At 42.2% G+C, this 14,483-nt stretch overlaps 1 protein-coding gene across 4 annotated transcripts in view; it reads left to right on the forward strand.

Annotated features, from left to right (window-relative positions):
* The window catches only part of TEP1 (telomerase associated protein 1), a 39,361-nt gene that overhangs the window by 5,577 nt on the left and 19,301 nt on the right, over positions 1-14,483 (forward strand). For 3 of the 4 annotated variants that reach the window (XR_011648397.1, XM_058293834.2, XM_058293833.1), the window contains exons 3-17: positions 371-556; positions 886-1,020; positions 1,723-1,884; positions 2,171-2,332; positions 2,648-2,725; positions 3,896-4,020; positions 4,238-4,395; positions 8,409-8,518; positions 9,035-9,125; positions 9,350-9,536; positions 11,850-12,018; positions 12,503-12,661; positions 12,972-13,049; positions 13,815-13,945; positions 14,279-14,338. Coding sequence is in view for 3 of the 4 variants with exons in the window: in XM_058293834.2 (XP_058149817.1) it covers positions 371-556; positions 886-1,020; positions 1,723-1,884; positions 2,171-2,332; positions 2,648-2,725; positions 3,896-4,020; positions 4,238-4,395; positions 8,409-8,518; positions 9,035-9,125; positions 9,350-9,536; positions 11,850-12,018; positions 12,503-12,661; positions 12,972-13,049; positions 13,815-13,945; positions 14,279-14,338 (1,991 nt within the window). In the remaining variant the exon portion in view is untranslated. Of the gene's footprint in view, positions 1-370; positions 557-885; positions 1,021-1,722; positions 1,885-2,170; positions 2,333-2,647; positions 2,726-3,895; positions 4,021-4,237; positions 4,396-8,408; positions 8,519-9,034; positions 9,126-9,349; positions 9,537-11,849; positions 12,019-12,502; positions 12,662-12,971; positions 13,050-13,814; positions 13,946-14,278; positions 14,339-14,483 lie in introns of those variants that run through there. The other variant, XM_058293836.1, reaches the window with a different exon arrangement.

A 14,483-nucleotide genomic window follows, 5' to 3' on the forward strand; every position in this document is an offset into this window, starting at 1 on the left:
CCCAAAGTTGCTAAGGAATTAATATGAGACTTGTTCCTTTTTCTTTTGACTCCAAAAATGCCTAATAGCATCATAGGAGGTGTGTGAGTGACTCCCTGGCTATCACACCAGAATGGAGATGAAGGCAGGAGGGAGATTATGAAGCATCTGGATAAAGGCTCAGAGGCCAAGTCAGGGAAGGTGCCGTGTGACAGTGAAGGAGCACTAAGTCAGAGACAGGGCGATTGGTGCTGGGGTGTGAAGGGAGAGGATTTTAGGTGCTAGAAGAGAGGTATGGACTCTTCCTAGCTCTGGGAGCCAACTGTAAGATGTGTCTATGTTTGAGGGCCTGTGAGTACGAGGTGTGATTAATAACTGCCACTGTCCCCAGGGTTGTTGGTCCTCTTCAGAAGAAGAGAAGAAGCCAGAAAAGAAGGAGGGGGCAGAGGTCCAAATGCCTTTTTATACTCTGAGCTTGGGAGAAGAGGAGGAGTTGGAGATGCTGGCCCCGAAGCTCACCCCTCAGAACTCTGAATCTTGTCCTGAACCTACAGACCAGGCCCTTCAGGAGAAGAAGGTGAAAATTCAGTCAGGGAGAGGTTGGTGGTGGTGGAAGGGAGGGTGGGAAGAGGGGAGGTGGTGGTGTAGGAGGAGTGGTGACCGAAGTGTGAAACAGGTCTCCTTTCTGAATGGAAGGGGAAGGAGAGGACATGACCCATTTATTTACAGAGGTCAGCTCTTATTCCCCACTTCCTAATCCCTTTTTTAAAACTCTTGGTTGAACAGACATTTTCCTGAATCTGGAGTCCATTTTCTCTGTCTGATTTTGTAAGTTGACCTGCATGAATGCTTAGTTGGTCCTTACTACCTCTCTTTCCTTTCTTTCCTTCCTCTCCCAATTCCCAGATGACTCTAATGAGCTTGCTTTGCTCCAGTCTGGCATCGAATGTAAACATAAAAGAAGCAAATGATCCCACCCACGCCTCCCTCCTTGAAGTCTGTAGTGCCCTTGCTGCCTTGGAGCCTGAGTTTATCCTCAAGGTCTTGTTCTGTAAAGGAGGGGATGGGATTTGAAAGCTGGACTATGGGGACTGTGGTTATGGTGTGTGGAGGGGAGTGGTGGCCATCCTCATATTGGAGGTAGAAGGAACTTGACTTAGGAAGGGATTGGGGTCTGTGGATAAGTCTGAGGCCTAGTCCCTGGGGTTCTGTGGGGAGGGGAAAGATCGGGGTAAGAAAGAAATATACTGGTATTTATTTAGGAAGTACAAAGGCTAAGCACACAATGCTAGGCCTTGAGGGTCATACCAACAGGTTTATGAACTTGTATCTGGCTCTCAAAAGAGTTTATAGTGTTGTTAGGGAAGAAAAGCATTTTCCCAAATATCATATACCTGCCACTGAAGTAGTAGTGACTATTTGAGAAGCAGAAAAGAGGGGAAATGTATTCTTTATGAGACTTTGGAAGTTAGCAGGCTTAACAGCGATTTGAACCTGTTTAACTTTTTGATGACATTGATGTGGGAGGTGGCTTCCAAAAAAGGCTAAGGTCCTGGGTCACTCAAAAGGTGGGAAAGGGAACTTAAAATGCCAAGGAGGGGCTTGGGCTTTATTTTTTTTATAGATATAATAGAGGGCTCAGGAAAGCTTTTATGCATGTTGACTAGATGAGTGAGTTAATTAGCAAGTGAAGCCATAGGGAAAAGTGACTGAGATGCCAACCTCCAGCACCCTGTGCCCTAGGCATCCTTGTACACCAGGCAGCAGCTGAACATCAGGGATGTGGCCAACAAAGTCTTGGCCATTGCTGCCTTCTTGCCAGCCTGCCGTCCCTACCTGCGGCGATATTTCTGTGCCATTGTCCAGCTGCCTTCAGATTGGATTCAAGTGGCTGAGCTCTACCAGGTATGGCCCTCGCTTCCCAGCCTTGACCCCGACCTGGTTCCCTTTCCTTTGCTCAGTCCATCCTTGGAGAAAAATTGTTCTTACTCTGGACCTCATGTTTACAGTGAAGAAAATGAGAATAACAGAAATCCATTGACTTGCCTGGTACCATAGAAATTGTCTTCTCAGAACTGGAGCTAGGAACTCACTCCCTACTCTGTGCTCTTAGTTAACTCCGTGACATCATCTTGTTTTGCTTTGGATGGTTTGGTGGGGTCTCATTCTTGGGGGTCTCTCTGTCTGACAGAGCCTGGCTGAAGGACCGGAGGGCAAGCTGGTACCCCTGCCTGCCTGCCTGCGTGCTGCTATGACTGACAAATTTGCCCAGTTTGATGAATACCAGCTGGCTAAGTACAACCCTCGGAAGCATCGGGCCAAGAGACCACCCTGCCGGCCCCCACGCCCTCCAGTCAGTCCCCACCCCACCCTTGTCATTTATAACCAAGGCCCCTTACCTCTGGGAAAGAAGGGACCAGAGGATGTGCTAGCCCTAGGAAGCCCTGCACTAAGCATCCTCATTCTTTAGAACTGAAATTTTCCTACCATCAGAAAAAAAGAGTCAGAAAATTCCAAGAGTTGAGTCAGAGCTTAGTGCACAGAGAAAGTAGGACAAGCCTCTTTTGTAGCTGACTACTTTTTTGGAAGAAATGGGACTATAGGAATGGGTCTTTCCAGGGATAATCTCCATTTCTCTTTTTGAACATTGTTTCTCCTGTCCTTACAGAAGTCAGAATGTCCATTTTCTGAGAAACGGAGATATCTTCCAAGATTTCTTCACTGTCTGAAAGATGAACAGAAGAAGGTGAACAACTTACTATGGGACTGTATGTGTGCACATACAATGTTTTCAGGACTAATCTTTAGCAAATGAATTTCATTTGGTTCTGAAATACTATTATGGGTGTGGGAGATGCATGCCAATTTCCTGCCTGGTGATTCTCAGCTGTGATTATGGGGTTAGGTTCTGAGAGCACTGGGAAAGACTCTCTTGCTCTTGCTCTCATTCTCTCGCTCTCACCCCCACTCTCATACTCTCCTTGGTATTAATATTTTACTGACAGGTGGCATGTCCAGCCTGATAAGTGAGCTAAAAACATTATGAAACAGTTACCTTCCATAGGACATGTTAAAAACAAAACAAAATCTGTTTACTTTAATAACAAATAAGGGACTGCACTTAGCAGTTAAGAGCCTAGATCTAGAGTCACATCTCCTGGGTTTTAATCCCACCCCCACCATCTGCTGGCTGCACAGCGTTTGTCAAGTGACTTAACCTCTCTTGACTCAGTTTCCCTATACATAGTTGGGGTTAATCGTAGTGCTTCATTGGATTGTCGCAAGGATTAAATCAGTTACTATAATGAATTTCTAACAAGACTTGTTACTGCCTAACATAGTAAGCACTGAATAACTACTAGCTGTCATGATCATCATTACTAGAATAAATGATTAAGAACAAGATATTTGTATTACAAGCAAACACACATTCTCAGTTGGTTAGCTGGTCTTTTCTCTATTAATATATCCCAACCTCGGTTCCTTTACCATATATAATTCTGAAAGCCAGCAACTTTCAGGTTTTTTTTTTTTTTTGTTAACTCTTCACAGCCTGCATTGTGCTGATGCCTCCATTTACCTGTTCCGAGTCTTAGTGATTTAAATCAGAGCTGCTTTCTCCTTTCCTTCTTTCTAAGAAAAAGAATTTTCTCTATTCATTCTATCCTCATCTTGGTTTTCAAAAACTAATCATCCTATGTTGACCATTGATTGTTCAATCATGTTTAAAATGTAGCAGTGACCACAAAGAGCTGCTCTCATATGCTCATCACTGGAGATTTTTATACCCTATTCTTACTCTTTGCCTAGATCTCTTTAGGGGAAAGAAATGACTTCCTAGGTATAGGATGATTTTAGACTCCTCTTTCTGGAGGAAAAAAATGATTTCTGTGGGACTTGGGGGGTATTTCTGCAGTTTGAAGCTACCTACAATGCAGTGTCAGAGAAAAAGACTCAGCCAAGGTTCACTCTGAAGAAATTAGTTCAACGACTGCATATCCAGGATCCTGCCCAGCACGTTCAAGCCCTGCTGGGCTACAGGTAAGAAGATGCACCCTGAACACTCATCCCATCCAGGTAACTCCATGGCTTTTCAACATCCCTGGTGCTAATCCCGGGAGTTCTCTACCCCAGCAATATTAGCTTGGGTAGATGTGGCCAGTAAACATGCTTGGCTGGCTTTCACTGACTCACCTTTCCTTTTCTGAGCTATTTTCAGTTGTCTTTTAAATGATAAGCTCCTTCTCCTCTGTCCCAGATATCCCTCCAACCTACAGCAGTTTTCTCAGAGTCGCCTCCCTGGGCCATGGGATTCTAACAGAGCTGGGAAGAGGATGAAGCTCTCTCAGCCAGAGACCTGGGAGCGGGAGTTGAGTCTGCGGGGGAACAAAGCTTCTGTCTGGGAGAAGCTCATTGGTAGAGTGATCTTGACCATCATGCTCTCTTCCTCTCTTCTTCATTCATGCCTCCACACTTTAGACCTTGGCTAGGAATTTCCATGTGTGATACAGTTATTCTCTTGCCTGGTAGTTGCATCCCTGAAAGTGACTGATCTGCCCATTGACCATACCAAAATGGGCAGTGATGCCTGTTTCGAATAGTTTTGACCTCATAGGCAGTTCATTATTCCAGATGTGGTTAGGTGATACAGCCAGACTTTATCAACCACATGACCAAAATGGTGCCTTCTCTCCGATTTCACTTGTATCAATAAGGGTGTGAATCATTCCAAACAAGACAGGACTGGCATATGGCATATTGAACTCTGTGTGGAAACCCATATTTAAGACATGGATGTTTTAGGTTATTTGCTCACAATAATTTTTTTTAAAAAATCAGATTGGGAGAATCAAGTGACCTTTGATCTTTTCTTTCTTTCTGATTTTTTGTTAGTTTTAATTCTATAAGGTTCTATTTTCACATACAAGTACATTGTTTCTTTTTACATACTCATTCATATTTGAAAATTTAAAGTTAGCTTTTTGTAGACCTTTTGACTGCTTGGGTATTTTAGATTTCGTATTTTAGAGCATTTACCATATTTCTCTGTACGTTGCAGTTTATAGATTGTACTGAAGGCAGCCTAAATTGCTCGACTGCTTGTCATTTCTCTCCAGTGCTGTCACTGGTAGTGTATGCCATCAGAATCCTCTAGGAATTAAAAATACACACCCACACATGCATAACTTCTGACACTTTTGTTGTTGTTATTTTTGTAGAAGGTACTGGGGCTTGAACCCAGGACCTTGTACATGGGAAGCAGGCACTCAACCACTGAGCTACATCTGCTCGCCCAACAACTCTGTTTTTGATACAATCTTCTGATACCATCTGGGGTGGAGTAGGCTAAAGGGGCCTGGATGGCAGCCAGTATGTTTAGATGATTCACAATCCCCACTTCCTCCCTCTGGTTGAGAACCCCTGCCCCTGAAATTTAAAACTGTGTCATTTATTTTGGGTGAGGCAAATGCCTATAGCCTAATCCAGTCATCTAAAGAGTTTTTTGATCATATACAGCAAAAATAATTTTAGACTATACCAGAATATATGCATATGTATTTATCACAATTATATACATGTAACAATTTATTTTGTATTTCAGGCAATAAATAAAATGTAGGTATCAATATAATAAAAAGAAATATAAAAATATGTAAGTATAAAATATAAAAAATATAAGAAAACATAGGTAGGTAAACCCCTCTTTGGAAAACACAGCTTAATTATTAATTTTTTAAAAATTTTGTTTTGGATGGTTGAGTGCCTGCTTCCCATATATGACATACTAGATTTGATCCCCAGCGCCTCCTTCCTAAAAACAAACAAAACAAAAAACAAAAAACAACTCTCATTGGGGAATGGATGTAGCTCAGTGGTTGAGTGACTACTTCCCACGTATGAGGCCCTGGGTTCAATCCCTAATACCCTCTTTTAAAAAAAAAAAGAAAGAAAAAGAAATTTGTTTTAGAAAAAGTCAGCAAATTTCTCAACCTGAAGGATAAATATCCCATTTGTTTTCTAATATCACAAAAATGATATTGAAATTAATTTCTTATCAAAAATATACAGAAAACTTTTCATTCATAAGCAGCAGTTGAGAAAATCTTAAGCGTTGACAATGAATGCAATAATTCATCAGTTACCAAACAATATACAGTATATATATGACCTAATTGTTTAACACAGTTTGTGGATTAGAATTATGATTGGGTAAACCCCAGAACTTCCAGAAGGCTGAAAGTTTCTAACTATACACTACCCTTAAAAAAGCACCCCTACTCTCTTGATGGAAGCTGCTAATAGTACAGGCTAGGGGCATTACTGGGCCCAACAGGCCCCTGAGGTCATGGTCTCTAAAGTGGGGTGAATGGATCTCTGGGGTATGCAATAAAAGATACTATGTTAGCCAAATAGGTGCTGATGCAAAATACCAGAAATTGGTTGGTTTTTATAAAGGGTATTTATTTGGGGTAGGAGCTTATAGATACCAGACTATAAAGCATAAGTTACTTCCCTCACCAAAGTCTATTTTCACGTGTTGGAGCAAGATGGCTGCTGATGTCTGCAAGGGTTCAGGCTTTCTGGGTTCCTCCCTTCTAGGGTCTTGCTTCTTTCTGGGTTCAAGGTTCCTCTCTTCCTGGGGCTTGCTTTTCTTTCCTCTGTGAGCTTACTTCCCGGGGCTCCAGCTTAAGGTTTCAGCATCAAACTCCAACATCAAAAACCCCCAACTCTGTCCTTTGCCTTTTATCAGTGAGTCTCCACCCACCAAGGGATGGGGACTCACTGCCCTGCTGACATGGCCCAATCAAAGCTCTAATCATAACTTTTTTTTTTTAAGATTTATCTTTTAATTATTTCTCTCCCCTTCTCCCCTAACCCCCCTCTGTTGTCTGCTCTCTATGTCCATTCACTGTGCATTCTTCTGTGTTGATTTATATTCTTGTCAGTGGCACTGGGAATCTGTGTCTCTCCTTTTTTTTTAAGGATTTATTTTTTTATTTCTCTCTCCCCACTCCTGTTGTTTGCTCTGTGTCCATTTGCTGTGTGTTCTTCTTTATCCACTTGCATTCTTGTCAGCGGCACTGGGAATCTGTGTCTCTTTTTTGTTGCATCATCTTGCTGCGTCAGCCCTCTGTTTGTGCAGTGCCACCCTGGGCAGGCTGAGCTTTTTTTCATGCGGGGCAGCTCTCCTTACATGACACACTCCTTGCGTGTGGGGCTGTCCTACGCAGGGTTCACCCCTGTGTGGCATGACACTCCTTGCGCACATCAGCACTGCGCGTGGGCCAGCTCATCACATGGGTCAGGAGGCCCTGAGTTTGAACCCTGGACCTCTCAGGTGGTAGGCAGATGCTCTATCAGTACAGCCAAATCCACTCCCCCCCTCTAATTATAGCTTAATCACACCCGGGTACAGACCAGATTACAAACAATCTAATATCTATTTTTGAAATTCATAATGATATCAAACTGCTACAGATATTATAACTCCTATTTATGTAAAATTTTACCTGAAAGAAAGATAAAATTTATCCAGTATTTACTATTACAGGTTGAAGCAATAAAATCACTTGGTCCATATGTTGTAAGGTTATATGTGACATATGAGAGTTGAGGCTTTTTGAGGGAAGAGTATGAATTGTACAATACAAGGGCAGTCTTTTTTGGTTTCAGCATAATGTGATTTATTGCAATTTATCACTGCATAGTAAATGGCTTTGAGATTATATTATTCAGTGTTAACTAACTCTCTAAAGTTGACCTAAGCCTTCAAAATATTATTAAGAAACTGTCACTTGCAGGTAATACTAAAATATCACAAGGACAAATAAATAAGAAAATGACAGAGCTGAAATTCTCCTACTTCCAGTGTTACCTTTTTATCACTTATATTACAAGTGAAAAATAATGACTTATTTATTAGATCTTTCAAGAAGTTGACCAAAACACAAGACTATTTGAAATATGGGTATACACTCACTATTATTCATTGTGGGCCTTACTTTAAGTGTATATTGTGCCTTGAAATATAAACTGATTATCATAGTACATGTATGCAATTTATAAACAAAATTATTTTCTCTTTGGACTATCAAAAAGTTTGGAGACAACTGCTCTAGACTACTGAATGTATTTTGCCATTTGAACCCCATCTCAGAGCTGCATCCAACGAAGTGGAAACAGAAGGACTGTCTATTGAAAGAGCCATCCCATAAACAAGTGTTGTATAATATAAATTTTTCTCCAGCTACCTGTCGTTTTATCTTTCCAGAATTTTAAGACAATTTCAGCAGAATAGAACATGTGTTAATTCCTCACTCCCTCTGTCCTGGACTTTCTCCTTCATCTCTGAACTTATTGTTCTGGTCTCTGTCTTCTCTCACTCATCCCTCATTTGCTTTTCTCATCCCACGCCTGACCTTCTGCAGACAGTGGGACGCTTCCCTTCATGGCCATGCTTCGGAACCTGTGCAACCTGCTGCGTGTTGGAATCAGTGCCCAACACCACGAGCTCGTTCTCCAGCGGCTCCAGCATGCGGTATGTGTGAGGGCACATAGCCTGTGGCTGACTGACTAGAGGTGGGTGTGCAGATTCTGCTGTTTTCTCAGGGACCATCAAGCTCTTTCCATGTGGACTATAAAGAAGTATGGAGGTACAGATAGACTGTGGGAAACAGGATGGGCATTCAGTTAATTCTTGGAAAAATTACAATGGAATATAAGAACTTTCAGATTTATTTTCTGAGGTCAGAGACCTACCTAGGGAGAGGAATTTCTGTGATTTAACTGACTTCAGAGGAAGTCTGATATAAAAGAAACAAGACTTGTGTCACTTCTTATTTTTCTACCTCTTCTCATATTCTCCAGTGATGACTTTCTTTTTAATTTATTCTTCTCCCTCTTTCTCTCGATCTCTTCTCCAATAGCCATTTTCTCCTTCTTTACCTTCCTACAAATCTAATAGAACAGTTACCTCATTTTCCTGGTCCCCTGACATCCCTGATATCCCTCGTCCTCCTGGTCCTTGGCTCATGACCCCTCCCTTGCTTTCCAGAAGTCGGTGATCCACAGTCGGCAGTTTCCATTCAGATTCCTTAATGCTCATGATGCCATTGATAACCTTGAGGCTCAACTCAGAAATAAAGGTATTATTTCCCTTCTTCCATCTCCCACTTGTCTTTCATGTCTGAGAGGAGATTGGTTAGCAGTGCTGGTGTTTTCAGCCTCTTGCCTTCCAGTCTCTGGGTGGGGGTAGGCAGAGGTCAGCCGCTTGTCAGCCCCAAAAGTTAGGGTTCAGGACAGGTATTGATGGGTGAGCAAGATGAGGGAACAGACGCTGTCTGACTCAGACCTACCTTTTGCCACACAGCATTGCCATTTCCTTCCAACACACAACTGATGAGGCGGATAATGATTAGAAACTCCAGAAACGGCAAGAGGCATGGCTATCAGAGGCAGCCTTGCAACCCACGTCGTCGGGAACTTCGGGCAGCAATGATGATGCCTGTGATGTATGAGCAGCTCAAACAGGAGAAGCTGAAAATACAAAAGGCTAGGTGTGTGTGCCATCCAGGAGCCGAGGGTGGGCAACAGGGGGCACCTTGGCAGGGCTTGGGCAACATCAGGGACCCAGATGCTATCCTGTAAGTATGTACTTGTCAGTGACCCCAGGGGCTCTGGTTCGAACTTATCTGGTTCTAATCATCTCTGGCACAGCTAACCTTGTCTTTAATGTTGTCCTATAAAGAAATCATGGGGCAAAATCTGTACTTGGGCCTTGGCTCTATTATCTGTGACTGTTTTATTGGTTTCAGTGTTTGGGAAATCTGTGTAGCATCTGCCTCTCTCTTAGTGCATACTAGTTGCCCCTTTGTCTAACTGGGTTCACTGTTTTCTTTCTTTTTCTTGTCTGTAACATCTGTTTTGGTTTTCATTTCTTTCTTTCTCTATCCTTTGACCCATTCACCTTCTTTTTCCTTTTGACACATATGAAGATAGTTACCATCAAGCAGGCTCAAAGACAGACATACAACCTGTTCATTAGGCTTGATGATGCCCCGGTTCTCATTTTAGGTGTCTCAGTAGTACCTTGCATTCAGTTTTACTCAAGACAAATGCAGGACTCCTGTGACTTTCTTATAGGACTCAACTAACCAAGAATCTTTTGAATCAGTGACTGAACACAGGACCATTTAAGAATCAAGCCAAGGTGCCACTCCAAACGGTACGCCTAGGCTGACCAATACATAACCACTAGCCAAATGGTGCTACTGAGCATTTGAAATGTGGCCAGTTTAAATTGAGCTGTAATTAGATTTGGATGACAGTGCACAAAAAAGGTGAAATGTCTCATTACTAACTTTTATGTTAATTTCAGGTTGAAACAAAATTATCTTACATAGATTAAGCAAAATATAATAGTGAGTTAATTTCACCTATTTCCTTTGAAGTTTTAAAATGTGGCTACTAGAAATGTAATTTTAGCTTAATTGTAGTTTAATTCTGTTGGACAGGACTGGTAGAGACTACTGAATTATCTAGATTTTTAAAAAATTTATGAAAATTTTAAAATGTGTACATAAATAATGAGAATAGAATAATGAAGTCTGTAATTGCCATTAATCAGATTCATTGATTACCTAGATTTTACCATGCTTCCTTTATTGATCCATTTTTCTTTTTTTTGAGAATGATTTTTAAATGAATGTCAAATAACATGATATATTTTATTTTACCCCTCCATACTTTGAATGAGTCTCTTTTTTAAAAATGGATTTTTTTTACGTAATTAGAATGCCATTTATACATCTAACAAAACTGAAAATAATCCATTGGTATTATCGTTTATTAACCAGTCTGTATTCAAATTTCCCAATTGTCTACAAAAATTTCCCCATTTTGTTCAAATCAGGATCTGAACAAGGTCTACACATTACATTTGGTTATTAAGTCTCTTAACTCTGTTCTAATCTTTTAATTGTTTTTAAGCCATTGACTTGCTCTGGAAACCAGGTTCAGGGGTCCTGTAGAATGTCCTACGTTCTGGAGTTTTCTACTTCCTCATAGTGTCATTTAACTTGTTTCTCTTTTTCATATACCCTGGACATTAACTGTAAAGGATCTAATAAATTCAGGCTTCAATAATTTCAGGGTTAACCTTTTTTTTCAAAATCTTTTATGTATGCCTCCATCAGGAGACATAAAATGTCTGGTCGTCCCACTCATAGTGATGTTAAGATTCATCAGTGCCTTTATGTGGTGATAGCCTGATCTCTTCTCCATCAAGCTAAGGGTTTATGATGATCTCTGCCTGAACTGATTGTTTCATCAGCAGTTTTAAAGTGGGGTTTTTCTATTATTATTCCATATTGTTAGCTGGAATTCTAGAAAGGACTTCCCTCATCAACTAAAACTATTTAGTTACCCTGAAATAGAATTTGTAGAGGAAGGGGGGGGTGGGAATCTTCAATTCTTATTCCTTTAAATGTTAGCTTTCATGGTAAAGAGTTAGTATTTTTTCTTTACAATATAGTTAAAAGATATGTGGCAGTTAAATCTTGCCTCCAGCAGTAAATATGGATTAATGTCGTAAGTGTAACAAGTGATTTCAAAGAGTAGGTCTACAGATGACTTCTCCTGCTATGAGAGTGAATTGAAGAGCCCTGCGGTGGGGAGAGAAGCTCTGTCCTAGGCTCCCAGCCTTCCACACCAGCAGTGAAGGTCACCTGTGGAAGGGGGAGTGGCAGAGCTTGAGGAGGGAGGAAGGGGGACTCAGTCCTTGAGCAGCAAGTTCTCAACTTCCAGTCTGTCTCAAAGTGGCAGGAAGGTGAGGCCCTGAGCTCTTCTGTCTGTGTCTTTCCTGCCTACAGACAGTGGAAGTATGAGAGTGAGATGCTGGATCGGTACCGACAGGCCCTGGAGACAGCCGTGAACCTCTCTGTACAGCATAGCCTGCCCCCACTGCCTGGCCGTACCCTCTTGGTCTATCTGACAGATGCTGGTGCAGACAGGCTCTTCCCCAAGAGCAACCCAGAAGGGGTAAAATACAAAATAAAATTAAAAGGGAGGTTGATAGGATGCTGGGACCCATTTTCAGATCTGGTTCTCCCAAACAAGCACTCAAAACTGAGCTAAATGATGTGAATTTGCATCCAAGTATCAGTGCCTCTTTCCTAGAGACAATTCTGAGAATGTGTTCTTCAACTCATTTATGGATTATAATACTAACTTTCACATATGGCTTGTACTTAATACACTCAAAATTTCTGCCACGAAAATATGTCTCACTTTCCCTTAAGTACATCTCTTTGTTGACTCTGGATGAGGTTCTTGGCTCCTCTTCCTTGCAGTCAGCTCTTCCTGAGAGCTGCTGAAGTTGTCCCCTTGTAACTGGGATCTTGATCCTTTCCCCTTAGTCGGGTTCCCCAGCCAGTAGAGGTGTTTGGTCTCCAGGGTTAGGCAGGTAAGGGTGAATTCCAGAAGAAAAGAGCCTTATTTCACCTTGATGCTTTCACCTGATCAGCCCCCTCTGAACTATGTGCTGCTATTGGTTGGAATGATGATTGCACGGGCAGAGCAGGCAGATCTCTTGCTGTGTGGAAGAGGCATTCTGAAGACTGCTGTGCTTAAGGCAGAGGAAGGCATCTTGAAGACTGCCACTGAGCTCCAGGCTCAAGTCCAGGTCAGACACCCAGCCCACCATCAGAAGAGATACGGGGGTAGAGAGTGGGGTATATGGGAACCTCTTAAGTTTATTAATGTAACATTTTGTGTGATGTATGTATCTTTAAAAAAAGAGAGAGACAATAAACAGAGTTTTAAGCAAAAGCCAAAAAAAAAAAGATATGGATGGACACAGGCCTGGGAACAGCCCAGATAGTCAGTAACAGCATGCATATACATAGTTCTCGAGATTTCCCAAGCAGACTGTGGTGTTAATTCTTACTGATCATCCCTTATGTAACCACATAATGTGAGCCTCCTTCCTTTAGGAGTTGGATGAAAAGGACGACTGTCCTCTACATACTTTTGGAAAGTATCTCCTGTCTCTGGCTGCCCAAAGGGTTCCTGTGAGTACTGCCCAGCCCCTGAGAAACCTTGCCCCTTCCCCTACATTTTCCTCCACAATTGATGTATCTCATTTCTTAACCCTTCAAAGCTGACCTTTCAAAGCATGTCCAGTATCCAGATCATCTTCAACAAAATCCCCTACCCAGTGATATGCTGGTAAATGTTTAACAACCATCTCCTTGGAAAAATAAGTCTTGATTAATGGCATTTTCCAGTTTCCGTGGTGTAAATTCTCCCATCATGGCTAATTTCAAGCTCCCAGCTTGATAAGACTAAACAAAGAGCTGGGAAGAAAGGCTTAGTAGCATACCATTTTGGAGTTTTTCCACCATACAGATACAGTAGCTTTAATAATTAGGAAGTGATGAGTTTTGAGTATTTGCCTTTGTTTTGAATATAGTTTACTCAATTGTAAGTTTATACAATTTAATCTTTAATTGTGGCTATGCTTAATAATGGCTCACTAAATTGCTAAAAAAAAAAATCTGACAGTCAACTCTCATGAGCCTGAATGAGCTGGCCTCAGCACACCACTGCCTCTACCCCAGCCTCCACTTTGATGGCCCCCAAGTCAGGGGGTGGTGTCCCTCATCCTCAGCGCCTGGGAACTTATAGACCACCCCCTCAGGTAAGGCAGTCTCCCCTCCGCATCAGAGTTCTAACTCCCCATCCCAGGGAATCTCTTCTCTTGATGTTGTGAGCTCTTTCATGTCTTTTCTATCCCTTTATTCGTTGGTTTCAGCCCCTCCCTTTTCATCTCACAGGTGGACAGGGTAATCCTCTTTGGCGAATATATGAGTGAGCGATTGATAGATGCGGCCAAACAGCTTTTCTGGCAGCATGTGAATTCCAAGTGCCTCTTTGTTGGCGTTCTCCTACGAAGGGCAAATTACATGTAAGACTGTGGACACTCCCTCCCTAATGCTAGACGATAGTGATCCATATTTCTTCCTTCCTCCTTCCCTAGCCTGGGACATACTCACTCTCCAACCCCTCCCCTCCTCTTCCACCTCTGCCTTCCTATTCCTGCTGCACTTGAAGTGCTAGAATTCTCTGTGAAGTCTTCAGCCTAGCTCTGGACTCCTTTGTGAGGGTCCATCCTAGCCCTAGGCCAGCACCTAACTCTATTGTAAGTGCAGAGGCAAGTTGTCCCCCTGCGGCTGTTAGGGAGCAGTGACTCCTTATTCCTGGCATATTCTCTGATGGTCAGTGGCTCCTTCTTTGCCAGATTACCGGCTTTGAACCCCAATGACGTGACCCTCTCAGGCTGTAGCGACGGGATACTAAAGTGAGTACAGGATGGACACTGAGGGGCTGGGGCTGGGTTCTTCTCTTTTCCTCCATTCCTGTGGCTCTATGGCCTCTTTTATTTTAAGTCTGCATTCACTGATCATGGTCGTCATCTTAGGGAGTTTTAGTTGACTGGATGACCT

Source organism: Dasypus novemcinctus, chromosome 3, assembly GCF_030445035.2.
Source record: "Dasypus novemcinctus isolate mDasNov1 chromosome 3, mDasNov1.1.hap2, whole genome shotgun sequence".
Classification (NCBI taxonomy): domain Eukaryota; kingdom Metazoa; phylum Chordata; class Mammalia; order Cingulata; family Dasypodidae; genus Dasypus; species Dasypus novemcinctus.